This window comes from Condylura cristata, unplaced genomic scaffold (assembly GCF_000260355.1).
Source record: "Condylura cristata isolate star-nosed mole 26May11 unplaced genomic scaffold, ConCri1.0 scaffold00018, whole genome shotgun sequence".
NCBI lineage: Eukaryota > Metazoa > Chordata > Mammalia > Eulipotyphla > Talpidae > Condylura > Condylura cristata.
The window spans coordinates 6,155,267-6,181,862 of record NW_004567119.1 but is presented as its reverse complement, the minus strand read 5'-3'; the positions used below and the strand labels follow the sequence as shown (position 1 = coordinate 6,181,862).

The following is a 26,596-nucleotide window of genomic DNA, read 5'->3' as shown; positions in this document are numbered from 1 at the left end:
TTCACAGCAGCTCAGAAATTCACTGTGCGAGTAAGAAGAAGGCCGTAGGAAACAAAGTCTGCAACCCCCCCGGTCCACTTACTTATAAGGAAAACAATTCTCAATTCTGCAAATATCTTGGGTCAGCTTTCCTAGTCTTTCTAGTGATTAGAAAAAGGCTAGGAGTGAGTTGTTTTTAACCAGTGCCATTAAAAGCTTGGGAAAAAGATAAACTGTAAATCACTAAAGAACATTCTTTCCTTAACATGTTTTCAGAATAAATGAGAGCAATCTTTAGAGCAATGTATGACCATGGATAAATTAAAACCTTCAGGGAAAAAAAAAGAAAAAACTTTCTGGGAAGGAGGAGGACTGGGATAACTCTTGCATACTATGTAATCAAGACCCAGGAGAACTGACTTGTTTCCAGTTTCCAGGAAAGAAAAGTGGGATGGCAGGGCCTGACATTTCAACATTTCATCTGAAACTACGAAATAGCAAACAACTGTGCAAAACATGAGTCAAATGAAGAAAACATCCCCAATGTACAAGTTCAGAAAGTTAAAAACAAGCTATCACACTTATTGATTTAGAACAATCAGATTTTACTTCAGGAAAAGCTAATACTTTTCAAAAGTTATAATTTTAATGTTAGCACAAAAAATTAATTCCTAACAGTTCATTAAAAAAAAAAAAAAAAAACTTCCGCAGTCAAAGATCCCTATTTTTGAATTACGGTACTGCAAGGCACATACAGAACTCACCTCCTTCAACACACACAGATGATATATATATACTCCCTGAAATAGAATTTTAAAATCCTTAAACAATTAGAAAGACTACAAAGTTAGCAATTTTTAAAAATGTTCCTACAGGATCATGCACCTTTCTTAAAATCAGTTCAGCACTTATGTATAAATAATCTTTTTAAACATTTGTGCTAGAAATACAGATACAGTGATGCTGAAGACAGCACTAAACACAAAAATCTGAAAAATACTATAGCTTGATAAATTGTTATTGCCTTCATCAGAGACCGTATCATCTCTAGCATTTTCAAAGATTTGTATAGTTAATTGGGTAACTGTACAGGAAACAAAGCATTTTCTCTCTTTAAACAATAGTTCTTTTGCCTCAACATCAATTCTTTCATAAAGATACTAAATGAATAATATCTTTTGTTTAATAAGATTTAACGATTAGATCATTTAAATGCCTCTACTAAATTTAATGCAGCTTAATTAGGGACCAGGTACTTATTTTCCTCTAAAAATTTTTGGTCAAGCATGTCTAACCATAAAAGCAAATGGAATTTAAAGAGGTAGATTTTTTTTTTCCCATGATGCATTTGTTAACAAATGTATTGTCAAGAAAATAAAAACAAACACTGAGTGTGTTTTCTTAAAGTATAAGGGTCTAATGAAAAGAAAAATAGAAGATAGATAAGGTATTTGTTACAGTCTGACACTTTAACAGTCATAGGATTGGATGTTTTGTGTTCAGTGCATTTCGCAGACTCGGGATCAAAATACGAGTCTACTGACTGTATTAAATCCCCCCCCACCCCCTCCACCAGTTGGTCCACAGCTTCCCGGTGGGTCATTGTCATCAAATCCATTGGGCCGGAAGGAACAGGAGGCAGATGCAGCTTGCAGGGCCCGGGCTCTAGCATTCAGCTCTTGTTCCTAGAGTCAAAAAGAAATTTTTATAAAGTTAAAATCCTAAATACAATGGATGGATACATCACTTATATAAATACTTAAAAATGTCTTTTCTCTTTTTAAATAAGTATCCTTCAAATCCCAGTAACTTTAAAAATATTCCCATTACTCCTTACCAAATCTTAGTAAAGTATAATACATAATCACAGATGGAACTAGCACGACAGAGAGCAAAACCTGATGTATCTACAGAAAGACAGATCCTAATGGTCATTCTGTTTCAATACCTCACTTTACGAAAGAAACCAAAGCCCCACAGTCCTAACATTTCTCAATAGAAAAATAGACAAGTCATATACATGAGAAATAGGCACACAGAGAAAGAAATTCCTCATTGCTCAAGCTTCAGAGTCAACTACCCAACCAGGCACCGAGATGACCATTCAGTGTCTGAGAAACCGCCTCACATCAGACACTGACCACGCTCCCTAGTGGGAGAAACAATACTGAAGGAATCTGCGGTCAAGCCGTACTGCCCTGGAAAGATACAGTGATTCGGGAAGGGCTTGAGGGGCACACAGAGTCATGTGAGCTAGGCCCAGCGCAGGAGCTGAGGTGGCTCAGAGCTCTGGCATCGCAGTCATAGAAGTGAGAGGAATCACTCTTTTAAAAACCCGTTTTCTCCCCTGATAAATAGCCCACCAGTTGCGGATAGAGTTCGCATATTTCAAAAAGTCACTGGGTCCTATTTCCACATTTTATATTATACACCATTTCTGTTGCTACCTAACCCTCTCCCCTCCCTCCACTTCTCCAAACTTCAAGAGTCATATGGTTAATATCTGGCAAGAAGAACAGAGTGGAATATACTCTATTACCTTAATCATAAATAAGCCTTTTGACTGGATGTTAAAATCTTTGGTATTGAATCAGTTCTAACAAGTATACTGAACTTTTAATTTTTTTTTTTTTAAAGATTTATTTATTTATTCACACAGAACTGGGGTACAGGCCAGAGATGCGGAGGGTGAGAGGCTTCACCAGAGACAGCGCAGGGAGCAGAACAGGCAGATCGATGAAGTACACTGCTGAGGGGAGCAGCGGGCAGGTCAGGAGAGGTCTGCCACACCATGTGGATCTCCTCTGGGGCAGGCGGGGATCGAACTCATGCAGAAGTGGCTTAAGCTTCTTAGTGCTGTGCTTTAACCCGCTGCGCCACCAGGGAGGGCCCTGAACTTTTAATTTTTTGTATATAGTTTGTGTTACTCTAGAATGTGCCTTCTCTCTTTAAAAATGTATCATATTGAATATTTTACAGTAAATTTGAAAACATTTAAGGAAACGTCCCTGCAAAAATCAATATCTTAACAGTGGTCCATTTCTTTTACTTGCATCTTTTAGTTTTATGGCAACTTAGCTTTTTAAAACACAATTATTTGGACTACTCAATTAACATACCTACAATTTCAGTTTTAATTTACAGTTGGTGATTTATGTGGATAGGAAGTTAGCAGGTTTCACAGAAAAATAATTCCATCAGACCTTTACTAACTTTAACAAAATCACTAACTCCTTGTAAAAAGCATATTTATAAATAAATTCAGCTCATATGAAATCTTTATTCCATGTTTTTTATTTACTAATTATCTCCTTGGCTTACTGTGCAGATCCTCAAAGAATCCAAACACACTTTCTTTACATATTCTATCTTTTAACGTCTGTTATCTTAGCTACCAAAATGTCAGTAAATAGCTCTTAAAATATTTATACAAAGGTCTAAAAGACAGTTAGCTTGCTTCTCCCTCATGGTAGGGCTGACAGAATGAGGGAAGATACTTAAATTTTATGAAACTTTCTATTTGGCATGATTTTCTAATGCTAACACCCCCTATAATTAAAAACAATTAAGATCTGCTGCATCTGTAGACAAATGATTCTTCATAACTAATTCACAACATTGGTAAATAAGATAATCATACCAGTAAAAAATTTCATACAAAACTCAGACTCAAATTTCAGAATCATTACTCTTACTACCTTTCAGTTAGCGTGGAAAATGTAGAAGTTAGGATGCTCATTTAATCGCCTGCTGAGTGTTTAAACATTTCCTGCTAATGACGCACCCTTCCCCCAGCTTACCTGTAAATATAATTTATTGTCTTTCGTTATCGCATCCATCAGTTCTTTCTGCAGAGGCGGGTCTCCGTTTACCCAGAGTCCACTGGCTGAATCACTACCACTTAAACTATTTGTGATGTTCTGTCTTTTATACAAAAGCACATAAGCTGTATCCTTTGGAAACCTACTGGTAATTTTCTGGACTGACTGAAATGAAGTAAATGTCACTCTGCTGTCATTAAATAAAAACCATTCTTTTGATAAGTCTTTATTTTCCAAATCCTGCTCTATGATCGCACTGGGGCTCTCTCTCTCTAGTGCACGGCTCTGGGAGGAAGCTAATGCCAGAGCTTCAGCCTGGTGGCATCTCTGGTACGAAGACTCTGTTCCCGTGATGTTCCTGGCATAAGAGTAGTAATGCCCACTTTCGGAGGACACGCCAGAGTGCACAACGACAGAACTAAGCAGATAGGGCACCAGTGTGGGGCAGCTTGCTTCTTCAGTCCCAGAAGGCTTTAATTTTTTAGCTAGGTTCTCACTCACATCTGTGAAGTCGACATCTACAGACCAACTTTCTGACAACGAGGAGAAAGAAGTAGTTCTTTTAACTGGCAACTCCAACACCAGTGGCAATGACACGTTGTCTAAAATTTTTCTTCGCACATGATACTTCTGGTCATATGAAAATCTCAGGAGAGTAAGAATAAGGTACTCAGGTTCTTCTGTGATTTGCATAGTTTTCTCGGCATTTTGCAGAGAGGCACAGTTTTCACAATAATACTGGTTGTCACCAGTAAGAATTTCTGGAGCCAAGAAATAATTTAGCAGGTCAGTCACTGAAGGTGTGGAGTCACTTCCTGGTTTCTGAGGTACATCTTCATTAACAAGGATGCTGCTGGCTTCATCCACCTGTGCAGAGGTGTTCTCAGCACAGCAGAACTCGTCTGGGGGGCTGCCTACCATGCTTTCTGTCACCGCTGAGTCACAGACCAAGGCGCCTGCTGGGTTAGAACCTCCTGGGTCCTGCAAAGGCCCAGGAACGCTGGCTGGCCTGGGGCCATCCTCGAGTGTACTAAGTGATGGTGCTGTAACTTGAAAAGACAGGTTTTCCACAGAAGAGCAAGGACAAAAGGCAAGCGAAAGGTCCGTGAAGGCTTCCACTTTCTGTGAGGTACTCCTGCAGTGCAGACAACATATGTGAGTCCGCAGTTTCCCCCCGAACATTCTTTCTATTAAAGTCTTCTCAGCATCACTTGTGCAAGTGGTCTCTGTCAGGACAGCCGTCTTACTGGCCAGCTCTTGCAAAGAAGTTTCACTGCACCCCAGGCTTTCAGAAAGCTTGTGTGAGGACTGAACTTTCAAGATCTTTTCTTCTTCATGGAGCCTGTACGAGAGTGTATCATTATGTAGTTACTTCACTTAAGCTTACATATAGATTTTGGTGGCTTATACAAATTATTTTTATAAAATAATTTAAAAAAAAATGAAGTTTCTCCTCTTGCAATCACAAGGGATAAAAACAGACAATACAGAATAAAAGAGATGTCAGGGATTATTACTATTTTATTTTCTGATCACCCTGTGTTCATTGCACTATTTTACAGCACTTAAGGTACATACGTCCACAAGCTACTTTCGTGTCTTTGTCTGCCTGGCTCCTGTAGAAAGCCTGGCACAAAGAAACGACTCAACACTTAGTTGAGTGAAGGAAGGGCTGCACTTGCTTTGCCAGTCAGCCCCAGAGCAGGAGGGACGCAAAGACAAGCAGACACAAGAATAGATTTTATTGACTAGCTGGTTAGGAGACAATAAAACATACCAAAGCCATTAAACTATGAACGGCTGTAAAGGAGCAGTTACTAAATTTTTGTCTTTAAGATCTCTTAACATTCTTTAACTGAGGGACCAAGAGCTTTCATTTGTGTGGTTATATCTATCGATATATACTATATTCAAAACCTGAGAGTAAAACTAATACCTTAGTACATTTTAGAACAATAATAAACCTGTTATATAGTATAATAAAAAATATAGTATAATAAAAAATATTCTTTTTTTGGTGTAGAAAACAGCTGTATTTTCTAAGATCTAAAAAATTTAGTGAGGAGATGGCATTGTTTTAAAATTTGGAAAGAACTAGGATATCTGGTTTAACAAAAGAGAGCTGGATTCTCCAACTGCTCTCCAGTTCACCATGTTTTCTGGAAGCAGCGTGTCCTTCCAAAGCAGCCCACATCAACTACTTATACATAGATAATTAACTGGGTAAGGAAATGAACTGGGTAAGGAAAGTCCCCTGAAAGTCTTGGGAACTCCTCAGGGGTCACTGTACCAGACTCTGAGAACAGCTAGTCTTAAAGAAAGAAAACAAGAAACATGGAGTGAATGTAAGGTTTTAAAAAAGATTAACATTTGAGAATTATTTTAAAGGTACAAACAATATTCTGTAAACAAATCTGCAATAAAAGAACACAATTCAAGTTATAACTTTAAAAATACTTTTTACCTGTCCAGCAGAAACCTGAGGTATTCAGAACAGTCTTGCTGTGATCTGGGGGTGAACCACGGAGGTCTGGAAGCCTCAAAGAATATTCGAGGTGCATATGCTTCCCTCTTGATATCAATAAAGAAAATACAAGGAAGTGAGTTTCATAACATGAACCAAATAACTGAAATCTTCACAGTTTAATGAAGACTGCTTAAAACGTGCACTGCATTTACCCTCTACCAAAAATCCTTAGCAAAAACTCATCTTGGGCCCTCCCTGATGGCGCAGTGGGTTAAAGCCAGCACTGCAAGCTCATTCGGTGGGAGTTTGATCCCTGTCCTGGGGCTGACCCAGAGTGTGGCAGACCTCTCCTGACTCGCCTGCTGCTCCCCTCAGCAGTGTACTTCATCAATCTCTCTGATCAGATCTTCCTACACCATCTCTGGTAAATCCTCTCACCTTCCCTGCACCTCTGGCCTGTACCCCAGTTCTGTGTGCATAAATAAATAAACCTTAAAAAAAAAAAAAACCTTACCATTTTGTAGGTAAGAATTAAGACTGAGAAAAATTACTACCACTCACCCAAGGTCAAGTAGCCAAATTAGTGGCAGAGGGGGTTAAATCAGAACCAGGTCTCTTTAACCCTTAATTAACACTCCTAGAACGATCCCTGTGTGCCATGAGGTGCTTGGGTCTATGATTTTTTTTAAAAACCAAATCTGCAAAGACTGTTTATGAATACATTATTTTGGATAAGAAATAACCACTCCCCAGTGCCATGCGCACCTTCAGTTGGCTCGAGTCTCTGCCTGGGATTAAGGTGGGAACGCCCACAATGTGAACAGCGTGGCCAATCCGCTCTGGACTCTGGTTTCTGTTTTTTTACTTAAATTAAGAGGCTGCTCTGGTTTTGAAGCAATCTAGCTTCAAATGCTAGATTTTGCCACAAGAAAACACAACTGAAAAGATGTCTAAAAGATAGTATTTTGATTTAAAAATTTAGAAGTGTCCTGACATTTTGAGTACTTGTAATATTTAATAGCGTCTTTAGCTAAGTAAAATTATAAAGTAGGTATCTATGGCATTTTGAAAGAAGCTCAGTGTAGTGGGTGAATATGAGCTCTGGAGTCACTGGTCTCATCTCACTGCTGTCACTTGTTTGCCCGCCTTTGAGAACAAGTAATGGAAGCCCATTTCTTCATTTGTAAGATGGGGATACCAATTACTACCTCAAGCTTGGTTTGGAGGATTAAGAATTATGACATGCACATTTTCTCAGCAAAGGAGCTAGAGAGTTTAAATGCTCTTTAATTGTCAGATTTATTAATTATAGGATAAAAAAGGCTTTTTATTATATAGTACATTTTTTCTTCCTGAAGTTCTTGTCAGTTTGCCATCAGATAGTCTCAACTGTGACAAAACCTTCGTTATATTCTCTTGCTATTTTCTGCTTTTCTGGAGAGCGGGAAAACTGCCTTTTCCCCTAGTAGCTCTGATTCAACAAGTGAACAGAGTTTACATGACACAGTACATCTATATGCATCCTAATTCTCACACACATTATATATAGTATACAGTACATAAAGACTAGTGATAAAGTCAGTGCAGATGTCAGTTTAACAGGAAACAATGTTAAAGAGTTGGAAGACTATTTTCCTTGCAAAGTTTGTGAAATTATTACCCCTAGACAAAGAAAGAATAAAGTGATAAATTTTGAGTACATTACTACTTAAGAGTCATCACTATCACCTTCATTGTCAATCCTGTCTCCAGTCTTTCCACTGAAGAAGTCATACTAAAGACTTCAGTATCTCAGCTTGTATCTAGGAGACGTTAGTATCTCTGCTTGTATATAGGAAGTAAAGACATTCCCATCAACTCAATCCCACCAATTTTCAGTCTATCTTCTCTTCTGGTTCCAACTACCTGTTCCTTTTGACATCTGTGAAATTAAATCAGAGTAAAGCCAGAAAATACTAACAGGTATTATTTATAAATGATACATATTTTCATAATATTGTTCAAAACATAAAGGGTCTCCAATTTGACCTAGATGTACCTTAGACTTTTTACTGTATCTCTCAGCAGATCTCTGCTGAATGAATGAACAGTCACTGTATAAATCTTTGATATTAGTAGAAATTCATTTCCTTGAATTAATTTGTGGATGTGAAAGATTACAAATTTTCAACTATTGAACTTAATGAACAAACATATATAATGGGAAGAAAAAAGTTACCACAAAATTATTTTATTTGTTCACTGTTGTAATGGTCTATCAACTTAGTATCTATAAACTGTTAAAAATACATTTACAAAAAGAAGCTTTTTTATGAAGAAGCTTATTTATTGATTAGAAAATCAGACTTTATATATAAGAACTAGAATAGGGAAACATAATATCATCTACACTGATGGAAGAGGAAGAAATTAAAATGTAGGGCATATTTCCATATCCAAGTACTTCAGGCAGGATGGCCTTATAATTTTTTAGTGAATTTAACGTTAGATGAGATTAAGTATTATTTCACCAGTTAAAAAGTTCTCCAAGTTTGAGATGTGAGCTTTAAAGAATATCACCAGTCAAGTTAATACATATATACTGTGTCCACACTCACCTGTGTATGAGCCAAAAAAGCAAAAAGGTGCTGTAATTTTTTCATTAATGAATTGCACCCATTTAAATTTAAAGATAATACTTGTCTCCTGAAACTGAAAGAGAGTAAAATATGACTTATGTTTGCATGTATATCACACATGTATTTTTAAAGGCTTAAAAGGAAGATTACTCAAGAACTTATTATCCTCAAAGTAAAACTTCACTTACCTGATGGCCTTCCTTAGCAGGGGCTCTACCTGTACAGAGGGAGGCTGTGTGTACAGAGGGCGGTGGCAGGAAGTGAGGCGTGCTCTGTGGCCTGGCAATGGCCTATGATACCATCACCAAGACATACCACACAGCTAGTGATTTAAAGAGTGTGATGTTATAAAGAAAGGGAAAGGATAAGAAATTGTTCAGAATATAGGTATTTAGTTATCCCTATTGTTCCTATACTATATTTTGAAGTTTATCTCTTTCCCTTTCTGTACAATGCCACACAATGTACATCTTTCTCTCTTACCAGAGTTAGGAAAGATTTTTATACCATCACAAATGCCACACAGGAATGAGCTAAACTCATAAAATGCAAAACTACTTATGAAAAAAAATTAAGGGGCGAATTTAGAAGGGGAGGGCCCTCCCTGGTGGCGCAACGGTTAAAGTGCAGCACTGTGAAGCTAGCCTCAGTTTGATCTCCAGCCAGGATGGTGACCCACATGGCCTGGTGGACCTCTCCTGGCCTGCTCACTGCTCCCTTCAGTAGGGTACTTTGTCAATCTGCCTGTTCTGCTCCCCACTCTGTCTCTGGTGAATCCTCTCACTGCCCGTGCACCTCTGGCTTGTTCCCCGGTTCTTTATTAACAAATAAATATATCTCTTTTAAAAAAATTTGGAAGGGGAAAGCTTTCTAAAATCTACACACACTATAAATAAAAAAGGACACCTGACTGAAATAAAATAGCAGCCTTCACTAATCTGATTTTATGAAATATATCACAAAAAAAAACACTTTGAATTGCATTCACTGGAAGGAAGAATGCAACAAAGGATTATTATTCAGTATATTTATATATACACACATATAAATCATTATGAAAAAGCAGAAGACTCAGTAGAAAGGAGAGAACAAGCTATTCAGGAAACAAACAGTGTAACTGCTCCAACATGAGATGATTTCCAACATAATTAGAAGATAAAAAGCAAGTGAAAGAGAATATGTGAGAATCTTTACGAATAGTGAAAAACAAACAAAAAACTGCATTTGGATTTTGCAGTACAAAAGATTTTATAACTTTAGCAAAAAAAAAACCCAAAAAACAAAGATCTGGAGTAATATGCCAAAAAACAGTAAATTACAACAGCAATAGGATTTCTGATTTCAAATTAGTTAAACATTACTTTTAAGTTACTTTTACTAAATATTTGTGTGATTTTTATTTTATATACTTTTAAATTTAGTTTTTCTTAATTACATAGAATTCATAAAACATGGTGTCTATTTAAGAAAAACCACTGTCCACTGCACAGAAAGATGTGCTCTTTGAGCTGCTGCAGCCAGTGGTAACTCTCTGGGTTTCTGCTTCTTCTGTCATCCGTGAAATGGGATGGCTGAACTAAATGATCTTTGGAGATGAAATATGGATTCTTTCAGACTTATGCCTACTATCACTTGTGTATAAGGTTTGTATTTTCTAAAAAAAGAAACAAATCTCAAACAACCTTCAAATAAAGTAAACATTAAACCATATAAAAAATATCTAAGTGTGATAGCATATTCTGGGGCCAGGAACAAAAAGGAAAATTAACTCTTCATCTCGTATTTATGATTTCTCTAGGTAGGCATAAAAACTTGGAACTCAATTTGTAAACATCTTTGTGAGTCAATTCCATAAATACTTTTTAATATGAAGAGAAAAAATTCAACCATGCTTTATACATTTTGTAAAAGTTTGTCATTATTTTATGAAACTAAATTAAATTAAATAAAAATTATCATTTTATCATTAGCATAACTTAGCTATCAATCTCCAATTTTCTATCTGTTTGGCTGTTTTCTATCTGTTTGGATCAGGAAGTAAATCTGTAGTGGCAAAACCAGTATGTCTGATTATATATTTGTTTAGTATCTATCAACTTGGGGTGGGAAGAAGAGCTTGAATTTCTTTAACAGCATGAAATAACTTACTGATGTGAGAAGTTGTGAAGTATCTACAAGTAGAAAAAAGTAAACATGACCCTATCAAAAAATATATGTTAAAAAAAAGTCTTACAGAACAACAAATTAGTACTTGAAGACACAAACCCTTTGGAATCAGCTCAAATAATCCCTGTGTGATGTTAATGAGTATTAAACTGTGAGTAATTCCAAAGATACTGGTATTCTAAGTGTAATATAACTGCCAAGTAGAATTTTTATAAGTTATAGTTCTATAACAATGTAATAGTTCCTGAGCACTAGAAGCAGTTTCTTTTCTAAGGCAATAAAGGAAAACAGTGACATTCCTGCCATTAACAAGAAGTAATGCAGATAAGCCACCATCTTATTTTTCACTAGTATGCACCAATGCCTACAGTTTAAACTTACTCTGTGGCCATAAATAAGGCTTGTATAACACTGTTCATGTAACACGTATTTCCAAGGTTGATAAGACCAGTTTTCCCAGTTTCAGATTTTCCAGAAAGTCTAGATAAGCAAGATGCCAAAGAATTGGATTGAGAAGTCCAGGCACTTTGACTGAGAATCAATTTAATCTTCTCTTCACTGGGTTTAGGGAACTCCTAGATTATGAAGAGGAAAAACAGTTTTAAAAATATACACTATGTTCACTAAATTAACACAAAGAAGATTTTTCCACTGACATTTAAGCTCCTACTTAGTTCTGAAATTACTGACAGTATTTGGTCACTCATCAAAAATCAAAATATGCTACACAAATAAACATACCCTGGAGGTAGAATTTATCAAGCTGAAGGATACTCAACATCCAGATATTCAACTATTTATATATATTTCATATCTGCCAGAAAATGTTTACAAAATGAAAACTCAGAAGTCAGAAAGTATACTGCAATGCTATTCAAAGGCAACCGAGTAAAGATACAAAACAGCACACAACTAAGTCAAACAAAAAAATCTTTTTATTCACTTCTAATATTTGCTCAGTTTTCACCTTTAGATATAAAAGCTTAAAGTAATCAAGGGATGAAAAATGAAAGCATGTTAACATAGATGGTAGTTCCCAGGAGTTGGGGGAGGGGGGGAAGAGTTGGGTCAAGTGGGATCAAAAGGCACAAACTTCCAGATAGAAAATGAATAGGGCATGCAAGAAAAGCTGTGATCTACAGCATGGCAAGTATTTACAATAATATACTGCAGATCTAAAAGTTGCTGAGGGTAATTATTAAAAGTCTCAACACAAGAAAAATTCTGTATATATGGTAATGGCTGTTAACTAGATTTATTGTGCTGATTTCACAAAATAAACAAATTATCAACTCACTATGCTACCACTTGAAACTAACATGCTGTCAATGATACCTCAAAAAAATGAAAAGTATCATTGGCCTGTGACAGAAAAAAACTCAACCTCATGCTTACTCATACAGAAGATTTTACAAGATACAGATTCTTCTGATCTACTTTGCAACATGAGATAATTTAATAAGTGAGTTATTTCAAGCACAAGCAGAACAATGGATAAAGAAAACTGGTAAAATCATGTAGGCTTTTTTTTGCACTGCTAATACCCTCTGACACTAAGCCCTTAGAAAACATTTTCTGGAGGACTTTAACTCCTGGATTTTTTGTGGTAGTGCCAGAACGCCAAGAGAAAGTACCTGGGCTAACAGTGAACCCTTTGCTCCTTCTGAGACTTTCTCTGTTATTAGCATTTCAACTGAAGAATGACATCACAGAAGCTATTGATGTTACCACAAATCCACATGACAAAAGCTGTTCACATCAAGACATTTACTATTGGTGTGTCAAAGGCTGCCCTGTGGGGTGGTTAACAGATGAACAGGGATGGTATCATCAAAATTAGCTTGACTTAGCCAACTGCATAGTAAAAGGAACATGTTTTGTTTATTTCAGAAAGATGTAAAGGTAATTGACATTTGTGTTGTATTTCAGACCCCAAATGGAAGCATAACTAATAGATCTGATTTCTAGTAACTTCTGATTAAATCGGGCTGAGGCAAGTTGCCCATGCTTTAGCTACATGCTATTCATGCAAAAAGCTTACTAAGAGGAAAAGTGTGATTACTCTGACCCTTTATTGAAGGTATACAGGTCACAAATAATTCAAGTAGAGAGTTTATGAAGCATGGGTATTCATGAATAGTCACAGCAAAAAATAGAATAAAAGAAGGGAAGGAACCAAAGTCAAATTTTATTAAACTGTCTTTCCTTGACTCTAAAATGTTTTTTAGAAATTTTAGCACCTCTGCTATTGGGACACAACACTGATGTATATATTGTAGCATCTCTTTTGAAACAAATTTCTCCAAACATTATTACAAATTTAAAGATATATCTTAAAATTGATAACATTTTAGAACTGAAGAAACAGGGTTAATAATTCAGATCACATCATGGTCTGTAGCTCTTCAAATACGAGTGTAACCATCATCATACCTTTATTGCCTCCAGAATAGGTTCGTAGAGATCTGGAAATCCAGAATAATGATACATCATGCAGTGTATCAACTCTGCCAACTGCACTAAGAAGGCTGCACTGGAAGGCAGGCCATCACATTTGCAGGCGTGAACTAAATTAACTATGTGAGGAACAACCTGAAGAGAAAAAAGGATAAACATTCCTCAAGTTACACAAACTGGCAAGAAATGCTCTAGCCTACAGACATCATGGAAAGGGCTACATGGCCAGCAAATCCTTTTCTACAGGCTCAGGGCCTAATTTTTTTCTACAAAAGCTTATAACTAAACTTTCTAGACTACCAAGGTTAATCTAGTTTTCAATGTCCCATGTAACTGTAATTCTAGATAAACCCCTCTACTCACCCTTATAAATACACACTAAGGTTCAAAAGAGCAGCCTGCCATTCTAGACAAAAATGTCCTGAGTGAAAAGAATTAGGGCTGTATATTTACTAGATTGTTCAAAGGAACAAACTTACAAATGCATTTCGTAGACTAGGCTTGAGAGCGCCATCTAGTGTGGATTTGAGGTTTCTCACATGCAAAGAGTCACACATAACCTGGCATTCAAGACTACTTGAAGAAGTCTTGAAATATCCATAATTTAGGTTGGAACTAAAATTACAGCTCAGGTATAGGATTATCTTTCTTTTAGATACTCTTAGGGATGATGTCTTATGTTAGTGTGCTATCCTTACTAACAATCCCATCTCTTCTTCAAAAAGAAATCATAAGCCCACTTATTTTTTAAGGAACTGGAGTTAAAACAAAAGGGAAATCTAGTATACTAATTGATCATAAACAAGTAGAAAGCTGTTAGTATTGCTAACAGGCACAACAATGTCTTTTTATAAGAAACAATATAGTAATAATTACATAATAAAAACTAAATTAAAATGTCAATAGTCAATCATATGTTTAAAAGAGTATTAACAGACTGTTGTGGAGAAATGGCTTATTCCATTAATATAATGCAGTTCTTGTTCCAACTAATTATTAACTGTAACCTAGTACTACATATTTATACTTTGTACCTTGATATCTAATGTTCTACTTGTATGACATTTTCTGTGTGTAAAGGCAAAGTTACAGAGAGCTTTATGGTCTTACATCAAGCTTCATTAATAGCAGTTACAGTAATATCCCAACCATCTTCCCTTCCCCTAAACAGAACAATCATATTCTTAAATTAACATTACTATTCTAGTCTTTTCCCCTCTTATTTTACTCTTATGATTGAGGTGTCAAATAACATTTGGCTTTTGTTCCATCTGCTCCAATCTCATGTCCTTCAAAGGTAGCAATGTGGCAATGAAAGCAACAGACCCAGGGAATTCACTCTATGGCTAAGCATATCTGAATTATAATCTTACCCCACCAATCCCCATCTATAAGGCAATGTCTTATAAAGAACAGTTAGAATAATAGACAACCTTATTACCTGATTGCACTCTGCATTTCAAACAGGTCTTTATTGTCTATATACAAGGAAGTTTGAGTTTTAAATCAAATGAATCTGTAGAGATTGTTTTAATACTCATTAAACTTAAGTTACTATTTGAGGAAATGTGTATGATTTTTTTGAAATTTTGATTATTTTTCTTTCTCCATTATTACCATAATGCCATAGCTTCTATCTAAACAAATTTTTCCACTTACAGAAAACATAAGAAAAAAGAAATTTGGTCCATAATAATATGCATTATACAGTCCTTTGCTGAGTTATACACGACTTAACTATCACGTGGCCCACAGCCAGGTGCCCAAGTTCAGGTTAGTAGCAAGTAAGGCTATATAACCTGTGGACAGTAGGTTGGTTAGTAGCAAGTAAGGCTATATAACCTGTGGACAGTAGGTTGGTTAGTAGCAAGTAAGGCTATATAACCTGTGGACAGTAGGTCGGTCCACTAAGCCAGAGCACAGTGTTCAATTTCAGATCTAGCTGTTCTTAAATAAGTGACTTGCTTAGTTCAATTATTAGCCGAATATCCAAAGTCAACCATTTGTTACTTCAAATAGCAAGGTAAGGAGATTTCTTCCACCTTTTCAAAGCTATCAGCAAAGAAACTGGTATAGCATTAGTGACTAATCACAGAGCTTAAGGAATGTCCCCAGAGTGAAAAGCAAGTAATTTTAGAATGGATGATTAAGTTATATTAGAGAATCTCCTCAGAAATTCTGAAAAGAAAACTTTTCTCAAATGCCTGCCTATGATTGCTCTGAAGACAGTCATAATTGATGTTTTTTCCTCTGGAAGACACTTTACTGGTATGCCTGCTATAGTACATACAGTTTGAGATTTGATGAGTGATGATCAAGCTCAACAATTAGGGCAATTAGCTGTGGGCAGTAATATATAATGTAATCACCTGTGTGCAAGACTGACTTAGGGCAAAGTCTACAGATTTCTCTTCAGTGGAAACGAGGCACTGAGAAGCCTTGTGGGCACCTGGTCTCTGGGGCTGGCTTTATTTTTAGTTAAGATCAACAGTGGGAACTCTGCACTTCTTCATCAGTGTCTTCTGAAAACATTCATCTTTGCTGCACAGCACCAGAAAGCTTTTCTCTCAGTGCATTTCCTACAAATTCTAGTGGCTAGTTTTATAGAGATGTAGTAAGTCGGTACCTTAGTATTTTTACATTGTGGGCGAACTGACAATGAGTTACCAGTTCTGTAAAGGTGACGGTCAGACTCTGGAGGAGTAGCCACATGTAGCACTGCTTTCCTGTGGTGAACTACAGAAACTCAGTGGGCAAGTTCCTGAAATAAAATTTGCTACTTTTCACCTGTAAAAACAAGCAATCAAATAAATGAAATCAAAACTAGAGATGTAGCTGGTTAGAAGTGGCAGGGTTATAGGTGAAGGTGTCACTAGAATTTGTAGGAAATGGGGTGAGTGAACAATCTGAGGCTCTGTAACAAAGATCGGTGTTTTCAAAACTTTGAAGTGGCTAATGGGTTTCAACCACTTTTTTCCCTCTACACTGTTTAAAGTGCAACAGACACCCATGAGTGACACTACCAGTGCGAATTCTCACAAAGACCATTAACTTTCAGTTGTTGGGAGTGGCTGCAGGTGGAGCAGTTCTGGTGAGACCCAAAGCTTTATGAAAGACATTCTTTGGCGGGAAATCCAACGTGCTCAATTTCCTAAGAAATTGTAAAACTACACGAAACTGGGAAGACTTAGGCCTAGTGTCCAATCTTGTCACGACACACACGTTGACTCAACATCACACTAGCATTGTAAAGTCTGGCTTCCAGTGGAGAAGGCGTGTCAGACTCACCACGTGGAAGGCCTCCGGCGCGTGCTGGAAACTAAGCAGCATGTGGGAGAGGACAGCAAGAGCACCAGGTCGCACAAGAGGGAACCAGAGTCGGTTAAAAACCTTCAAAATAAGACAAGACACCCAGCTTTAGGCTTTGGAAGCAGTCATCAGCCCAGGCAATGGTTACTTCCTTAGGGCCAAAACTGTTTATGTGAGTAACCCCTTCCTGGGAAGTTCTATCATAACCAACGTTACTAAACTTTGGGGAGGAAGAAAGTTGGGAAATAATATGACAGAGTGGTTTAACCAACTCTGAAAACTCTCAGAGCAAATAAAAACCTGTCAAACCATGTTTACAAGGTAATAGCTCTCTGTGTCATCATTCGTTCAGTTCATTCAACAAGCACCTACTAAGTACCTACTATTGCCTGGCACTCTCTAAGGCACTGGGCATACAACAGTGGATCAAAAAAAAAAAAACGAAAACAAAAACCTCTTGATTTTATAAGGCTTAGTGTCTAGGGTAGAGAGTAGAAGGTGATCAAATTGTATATGGAGATAAATGCTGTAAAGATGCTGACTATAAAATCTGAAGGGAGTGAGGGCAAGCCAGGCAGATTCCTCGGAGAAGAGCAGTGAAAGCTGGACACTCAGCCCTGTGAGGCCCTGAGGCCTCCACACAGGGCGTGCTGAAGTCACTGCAAGGCAGACAGAGACTGAGGGATACGGCTGGGAGGGGCTGAGAGAAGCAGCAGAGGCCTGGCCACTTAGGAACTAGTAGGACACCTGTAGGCCACCAAGGGCAATAGTTGGGAGGCGCCAGCCAAGGGACAACGACGGCTCTGGCCGAGGGTGGCAGCAAGGTGGCTGTTCAAAGCTGGGCAGTCCTGGCACACTTCAGAGGCAGAGTCAACAGGACTTGCTCGCTACAGGCCAAGAGGGAATGCAAAGAGGCAGGATACCGTTTTTGGCCCAGGCAAATGTAAAGATGGCGCAGTCATTTATGAGATGGGGAAAACCAAATCTGGGAGGGAAAAATCAAGAGACTGTGGATAAGCTGAACCTGAGATCCAAGCACAAAAGCTAAAGACACGAATAAGAGAGCCATGGGACCATGGGAGAGTAACACACTATGAATAAAGCCTGGCAGCCGTTACTTAGACACATTACTTGCCCCCAAGGGCACGTGAGTATGTGAGAACCGGCTGAGAAGAGAGTCAGTCAGAGATGAAGCCAATGGCACCCTGATGTTAGTAAGATCTACTGCAGGAGGCTGATGCCAATGAACCAAAACAATGATGAGGGCAGTGAGTGTCCTGGAAACTAAGTGGGGAATGTGTTTCCAAAGGAGTAACTGCATGTGTCAAATACCCCTAACAAGTCAAAGGTGAGGAGGCCTGAGACAAGCTGGGGGTTCAGCAACCCTGGAGAGCAGCAGGGAGTCATCAGAACAGTGGTGGTAAAAGCCTGCTTCACTGGATTCAAGAGACAATGAAAGGCATATGCTCTCTTAGTATTCTCTTAATAGATATTTGCCAACTAAATTAACTACCTACACTTCAATGACATTTAAAAATTTTAAACCCTATTAAAAAAAAAAACCATCAATGCCAAGAACATACTCTCTATTTGATGCTTTCAAGAGACAATAATCCAAAGAGAAAAAGATGGAGTAGGTGCATCCATACATTCTTGATGACAGTTATTCCCACTTACCAGTTCTATTTTCAGCAGAGTAACATCTATCAGAATAGTGAACTTCTGGACAGCTGCCAGGCCTCTCAGAAGTGCAATCACCCATGTATCCACGTGCTGAGCCAATGGCCAGGAGAGCCAGTCAATCATTCTAAAAATGGAAGGAAAACAGAACTGTCAGTATTAAAAATATTTTCGTTGTTACTTGGTTAGGAATAACAAAAGGTGCGGTCTATAGTCGTCCCTGTGGACACAAATTACTAGACTCATTGTGAAAAGCACTGAGGTCTGAAACTGTGTGAGCGGTATACCCTAGGACTTCCCAATGCTTGCTTTTCGGCATCTTCTGCTGTAAGTGTCCCTGACAGCTGTGCTCCATCTCCCAGCTGCCATCAGGCTGACTCAGGACGGTCTGTGGCCATTCCACAACTCAGGAGTGGGAGTAGAAGATGCACTTGAATTTCTATCCAAGGTGCAGGCATAGTACTGTTCATGAATGGGAAAACTGCAGCCACCTCATGTTCATCTATAAGGAGATGGCCAAATATGGCACCAAATCTACAAGACACTATTTATAGAAGGTTGCAAAGGTTAATACAGACCTACATGACTCTATCTATGGAGATGACATATGGGCAGATGTGTGATATCACTGAATAAATATCAGTAAGCCTTTTAAAAACTACTTTGCTTAAAGAAAATCATGTCAGTACATAACAGAAAATTCTGGAATTCAAAAGGTACCTTAGAGGAAATGGGTAGATGAACAGATTGGCTTTGTGGATTGTGCCCCACAGGGAATGGCAGTCAGAGCAGAATCAGACCGGGCTCTTGAGAACACAGGGGCAAGGCCAGAACGCCCTTCGGCTCAGGTCAAAGGGAGAAAGGGGGTGGGGGTGTGGGGTGTGTGTGCTGGGAAAGAGTGAGAGAGGCAGAAAAGAAAATTCTAGCTGACCACAGCTCTTCATTATCCCTAAGCACCCAACCAGACTGGTCTTCTCCATTTTTATTAATAGCTTCCCATCATATGTCTCCATTTTTACCGCCTGACCACCCTGATAATAAAACTTTAAGCACTTATACAAATTAGAAGCCATCATTCACTAAACAGTTTGATATCTATTATCTAATAGGCACTGTGTTAAGTGCTGAGATATAACAGACACGGGTTCTGTCCTTAAATTGGTAAAGCTAGGATTTTGTAAATGGTCACACAATTAAACAGCAATACTAGCATTTGACCTGACATCTTTGGGTAGATGGTAAGCTTTTTCAATACTTTTAAATTATATTCCAGTTGTGCTTCAGTGTGATTGGACCTGCACACGCGTGTTCTTTAGAGTGTTCTTTAGAGTAAGCTATTTTTATGGCTTACTACAGGATCTTATGCACTATGCACTGGTTGCTGTTTAAATTTTTTATTTACTTAATCATGATAAACCAATTTAATTTCTCATTACTTAAGGACCATTTAACTATAGTTGTAATTTTTGTCCTTTAAAGGCTTACTTACTTCTTTAGACTGTGAACTCAAAGACAGGTGACCTGGTTCATTCTTGTCCTGAATCTTATATATCTTTGGATCCCTGGTCCTTATCAGTGTAGTGCTTGGTACTTAGAAGGAGCTCTTATTTGTTGACATGAAAGAAACCATTCCTCTCTATAGCTAACAGATATACAACTTACAGACCTTAACATTGAGATTGGCAATATTATGAAAGACCACAAAATATATTTAATATTAATTTGTAGACAATAAGCAAATTTTCCTTTTTAGGTGGCAGCTTGAGTGCTAGATCCAAAAGGAGTTGAGGCCCAGAGTCTTCTCTTAGAAAGTGCTTGTGTACCTCGTTCCCTACTACTTCAAGTATACCGGCCTACTCAACTTTTAGCATCACTTAACTGATTTTCATATGGTATTTGCATTTGCTTAGATGACAGAAAATGACAGTACAGCATCATAATTGCTATTTATGGGAATGTAAGGAGTTTAGGGAAGTATAAGATGGTGATATAATGAAGACAAACATTGTTAACCTTTGCAATTATATTTGCCATATAAAAATAATTACTCTATGTAGATTATTGGTTAAAAAGGATCATGTACAATAAGTGGGAAGTACAATACAAAAACTGGATTATGATTTCCCACAGAAATCGATAATAATTAATTTCCAAATACCTTTTATAAATAAAAAATAAATCTGTAAGTTAAATACTGTGTTTATTCTAAAAAAGTTGAAAAATCAAGCACACTGAAAAAGTGTGCTAAATTGGAAGAAATGGATTTTATACTTTATTTCTTAAGTAGTGGAAGTTACTGGAGTTTCTTGACCAGTAGGGGAAAATGAGTTAGGTCAGAATGATTTAGAGAAGAGAGAAAAGCCTACTGCTAAGGAGACCAACTACAAGACTGTAGCAATCACGGTGGGCTGATGTCTTTGAGGTGTGGGGACCTATCATATCATTCTAAGAAAAGCTTAAAATATCGAGGGACTTATGAGTTACATTAATCAATGGGAGTGAAAGAAAGAATGGAATTGAAAACTGCTTAGAGTTTTTGATTAAATATATAGGATGACAAAGGTATCACTGAAGGTAAATTCAGGGAAGAAACATACACACAAAACCATCAGGCTATGACGATACCTTCTGTTTCTAACTAGAGTGACCTGACCCTCAGTAAGAACTTGATGGCTCTAGGTTTGCTTTCTATGGGTGACTACATAACATGATAAATCTGGAGCCAGATCTATGTGAATACCAGATCCATCTCTTACCTGAGTGAACTTGGGTAAGTTATTTAACCTCGCTCATGCTCCTCAACTATTAAACTGGAGCCAATACAGTATCTACTGATACCTCAAGAACTTGCGGAAAGTATTAACTGACTCATGGCACGTGCCTAAGGATAGTAAATATTATGTAGTCCATAAAACGAAGGTGTTGAATGAACTGATTTCTAATTTCACTTCAAGCTGCGAAATCTAATCCCTGAATCACCTTATTTTTACTAAGAGGAACACAGTTTATAAAACATTCATTTCAGAGAATGAAGCTGTGGGAATCAACCACATAAAGATGAGAATCAATAAAGTGATAGGAGTAAAGGGAAAAAGAAAATAAAAAGAACAGATAATATGAAGAAAATCCTAATAGCAAGGTAATACCAGACTTCTAGAATTAAAAAAAAACAAAACAGGGCCCTCCCTGGTGGCGCAGCGGGTTAAAGCACAGCACCAAGAAGCTAAAGCCACTTTAGCATGAGTTCGATCCCTGCCTGCCCCGGAGGAGGATCCACATGGTGTAGCAGACCTCTCCTAACCTGCCCGCTGCTCCCCTCAGCAGTGTACTTCATCAATCTGCTTGTTCTGCTCCCCACTCTGTCCCTGGTGAATCCTCTTACCTCCGCATCTCTGGCCTGTACCCCAGTTCTGTATGAATAAATAAACAAAACAAAACAAAACAAACTATGAATAGAAAGAGATCAAGAAGAGAATAAGATACAGACAAATACAGACCACCACACATGGCCTGGAGATCACCAGAAAGAGAAACCAATGAGGGGAGGGGACACAGGGCAAGACACTTATACTGTAGATTTCTCCCAAGTATATAACGCATTTTCACAAATCTATGGATGTTAAAGAGGGAACGAGCAATAAGAAATATGAAAGTACAAGTTACAGGTGAACTGGCTCCATGAAATGTATACAGCATGAGGAATAAGACAAAACAAGGAAGTCTTTATAAGTACCAAGTAGAAAAGGGGAGATGGTAGAGAATAGGAAAGTTCCCAAAATTTGTGTCGAGAGAGCAATTTGTATACATTTAGCTACTTAGAACTTAAACTATAATTTTATTACAGGTGCAAAGAAACTGCTTTGTTCCAAATTCTCATCCTCTTTAAATATGCTCCCTCCTCCCTCCTTCCCACTCACACACTGAGGAGGAAATATTACAACACAAAAACAGGCAGACATGATACAAGAATAGATAGGCAGGAAAAGCTCAATTAGAAAATAATTGAGTCACTGAAATAAAGGAACTCAATAGCTGGACTAATGTTTATTAATGGGCACCTTTGAAGAAAATTAATTGTAAGACAGTACTGATGCTCTTCCCCTTCGACCTCCATGAAGCTTGGTCCTCCTTTCCTAGTTATTTGCTTCCTAGTAACCTTCTCAGTGAGGCATCTTCCGCATTCTTACTTAATATTGCAAACCACCGCCCATGGTCTAAGCGCTCCCTACCTACTCTTCCCCCACAGCCACTCATTCACTGCTACTTACTCACTAATCATCTACTTAATGTATTTATCAAATAGAAAATGAAGTCAATTTTTAAGCTCCGTAGTAAGTTTATGTACACTAGGCAAGTCAAGTCCTACCAGCTGAACCTGAACACCAGGGGTTGTGCATTTCCACATTTTAACATCTCTAAAATCAGGATGCACTTTGGAGTCAGTGAAGAATGTTACATGTTTACAATATGCCTCCCCATGAGAGAGTAAGCCTGTGAGGACAGATTATTTTTATCCATTTGTTCAAGGATATTTTGAAACTCTTCTTGGTACTCATGGTAATGAATGAATGAATGATTAAATAAAAGTACAAAAGCTGAGAAGAAAATAAAATATTAGACACACATCTAGTTAGAAAAGAAATGCAAGGTATCATTTAAGTTAAAATTAGAAAAGTCTACTCCCACAGGGATGACAATTGACGTGATAGCAGGCTTCACATCAACAACAAAGATGCCAGAAGACAATGTGGTATCATTTCCAAAATGCTAAAAAAAAGAAAAAAAGGACGATAAATCAGAATTCTCTATTTTCTAAATCACCAATTTAAATATAAAGAGTAAAAAACACATTTCACATAAACAAAGAACAAGACAGCACTACCCAGAGACAAAAGAGAAAGTAAAAGTATGTACATAGGGGGGAAACAAAGGGATCTAGAGGCAAGAAATAGGTTGTAGGAAATAAGAAAGAGCAAAGAAATTAGTACAGTACATTGATAATCCAACTAAATGCTGAATGCACAATACATGTATACATGTGTGTGTGTTCAGAGTTTAAAAAGTGTAACTGAAAATAGATCTGTGAATTGCTGGCATACCTGTCAAAACTGTAGTAAGGGAGACCATTCATTCCAATTAACTTGGAGAACACACACACCTTTTCTATTACCTGTTAGACACAACAAAGTATCTCCTCCTCCCATCTACAATTATCCTCCACAGCGTGGTGAAGACACACCTGCAGAGAGCCTGGGTCATACTGGCATCCTTCACATTCGGGTCTGTGGTAAGGCTCCTGATGAGGACTGTGATCATCTGAAGAGGGATGTGCTGCACGAGGCTGGCCAATGCCACAGAAGGCTCAAAGGATACATCTATTTTTTTAATTAAAAAGAAAAGGAACATGGCGATATTAGAAAGACCAAATTACCAGAAAAAGTCAATGCAGCAAAGGTGCTCATCTGGAAGCATTTGTTATGCTTCACAGCATGGGTAGACATTAACACTCAATGTCAGATTACAGAAAAGAGCAGTTCCGAGGGAGCAGCAGTGATCTCTCTCACTCTGTAGCTAGAACTACTGAAACAGGAACATCAGTCACTATTTCCTCCATAAGTTATTTTTTTGCATTCTTTACTATTAAGTTCCTCTGAAAATATCCATGTGTAAAGCTGTAGTTAGAAAAGAAACACAAGGTATCATTTAAATTAAAATTAGACCCAAGTAACCTAAAACTATTAGTTACAGTAGTCATTACACTGCTCTCAGAAAGACTTAAAAATCTCTTAAGGAAGTAGAAATTACGCTGAATTTTGTGGAAGACTGGTTAAACCAAAAAAAAAAAAAAATCAAGCAGAAAAACCAAAGTAAGCAAATCTAAGGTAGGCACATTTACTGCTGGTGTTGGGGGGGCGGCGGGGGGGGGGGGCTTAACAGCTCTGGCAACAAGGTATACAATTAAAATTACAGCTGAAAAACAAAGCAACTTAGATACTGCAAATATGTAGAGATTCTTTCATCCCTCCACTTAATTCATCAGGATGCATGGAACTTGTTAAAACTCTACTTTTCTATCTGGGTCTCAAGATAAAAGGGGGGCCCTCCCCTCCCTTCACAAGCTCAGTTTTGAACAATAGCCAGGGAGAATGACTGTGCCCAGTAAAGACAGAATGTGTTAGCAGTTTGTGTTGTTTCACAACTTAAGAGTTGGAAATTCCAAGTCTACATTAAAAAAAAAAAACAAACCCTCATGACAACAGGATGATAGGGTTACAGCACAATAATAACACGGTAAACATTATCATGCCACTATTAGTCACTAATGAATAGAAGCTTTATATGGCAGCATCACCTTCAAAGCGTTCATAACCTGAGCAGAGGCTGAGTAATTGAGCAACTTCTTCAGAGTCAAAGGTCTGAGGCCAAGACGTTCCTGCCTTTCAAATAGGGACACTTGTCTATTTTTTTTTTTTAATACAAAGTGATTGACTGACTGAATAAAGGAAGTACCTGGGAATAAAATACCCTGATACCAGGGTATCAGGACTTGCTCTCTAGAATGCTTTCAGGACAGGCAAGCAAACATGGTACTGAGAATGGGATACCCAACTTCCAAGAGAGGTTTTCTTGAGACATAATGACACTTACCTGTGGAAGAAATGCTTGCGAACACTTCTTGCAAGGAAGGTAGCAGCGTGGAGGGCTCGGCCTTCCAGATGTTCTGCAGCAAGTTACTCACTTTTGTCACCTGAGAGACATATTCCCGCAGCTCTTTCTCCTGGGTGGACACGCACTGGAAGTGGCCTATCGTTCGAACCAGCTGCTGACAGAACGTGATGGCCAATTTCCCTTTGGGGATGCACTGCATGAAGTCGGTCAGTAGGTCGCTCAGCCGGGCACACAGCTGTGGCTCTGGCCGCTCACACACCATCCTTAACACCTCCACCTGCAGTAGGCTGAAGAGGTCCAGCACCGACGGGCAGCTCATGATCAGCTTCAGGCCGTTGTGAATGTAGTCCAGGATGGCTACGTCCTTCCTGTCCAGCGAGTGGTAGCCCTGTTGCAGGAGGCCCAGCACGAACGTTTTGTTGAAGAAGGCCTCAAACTCCGGCCGGTGGTACCGCGCGTAGGCCTCCAGCACTTGGTGCCCCACCTGCCGCTGAAAGGGATCCTGGCCCTCCAGGATGAGCCGGGTGGTCAGGTCAAACATGGCCTCGCACTGCGCCTCGTCCAGCCAATGCTCCGCCGACTCCACCACTTTGCGCACAATCACCCGCTTTAGCGGCAGCGGGTGCGTCGAACTCACCAGCCCCTCCAGGATCTTGTCCATGGTCGCCACACTGCAAGGCCAGGGCCGGAGGGTAAGGAACTGGCAGCGACGGCCCCGAGGTGGGGCCGCGGAGCCCCGGGGCAGAGCTGAACCTGGAGCGCAGCAACGGGCCCGACCACCTCAGCAGCCACATTTATCGGCCAGGGGGGGCCATTCAAGCCCGGGCAGGAGTTGGCAAGCCTGGGGCGCGCAAGAACCCGCAGCGCCCGCGGCGGGCCTCAGGAGCCGCAGGTCCGCACCCGGCCGCTGGCCCGGGTCCGCGGTCCTTCCCAGCATCAGCCAGAGGGGCCAGCGAGGCCCCCCGGGCGGCAGCGGCTCGGGCCCCGGGCTGCGAGGCCGAAGGTGGAGGAGACGCGCGTCGGCGGCCGGGGGCACGAGTGGGCGGCGGGGCTCCAGCGGATCGCGAGATGAAACCAGCGCCGGGCTGAGTCAGGAGCCGCTGTCACCGAAGGTGCGGGAGCAGCCGGGGAGGAGCGAGCGAGAAGAGCACCCTTGACCCGGATTCAGAAGTTCCGGCAAACAGGAAGTGACGGGCAGAGACACCTCGGGACGGCCCGCCCCCTCGCCCCCGCCCATTCCTTTGCTCCCACACCTCCCCCGCTGCTCCGCCCCCGGCTCTCCGGCTCCCTCCCAGGAGCCCACGGGTCTCCTCCCGGCCCGCCTGCGCGCTGCTGCGCACGCGCGTCCGTCTGCGGTCGAGGCGCGCGGCCTGCTCGCGTCACGCTGCATCGGGCGTCGAGTCACAGGCGGCTCTGAGTGGAGTGGCCCG

General features: G+C 39.3%; 1 protein-coding gene across 1 annotated transcript; it reads right to left on the bottom strand.

The window, feature by feature from the left end:
* Positions 1-599: 599 nt before the first annotated feature.
* USP38 (ubiquitin specific peptidase 38) lies at positions 600-26,278 on the bottom strand. The gene is made up of 10 exons (XM_004685298.2): positions 25,146-26,278; positions 23,737-23,872; positions 18,495-18,624; positions 16,797-16,898; positions 13,485-13,643; positions 11,433-11,626; positions 8,865-8,958; positions 6,265-6,371; positions 3,780-5,142; positions 600-1,664 (listed from the first exon to the last, which is right to left on the bottom strand). The coding sequence occupies exons 1-10, from the start codon at positions 25,825-25,827 to the stop codon at positions 1,503-1,505; spliced, it is 3,129 nt and encodes a 1,042-aa protein (XP_004685355.1). The 5' UTR covers positions 25,828-26,278; the 3' UTR covers positions 600-1,502.
* Between the last annotated feature and the right edge of the window lie 318 nt (positions 26,279-26,596).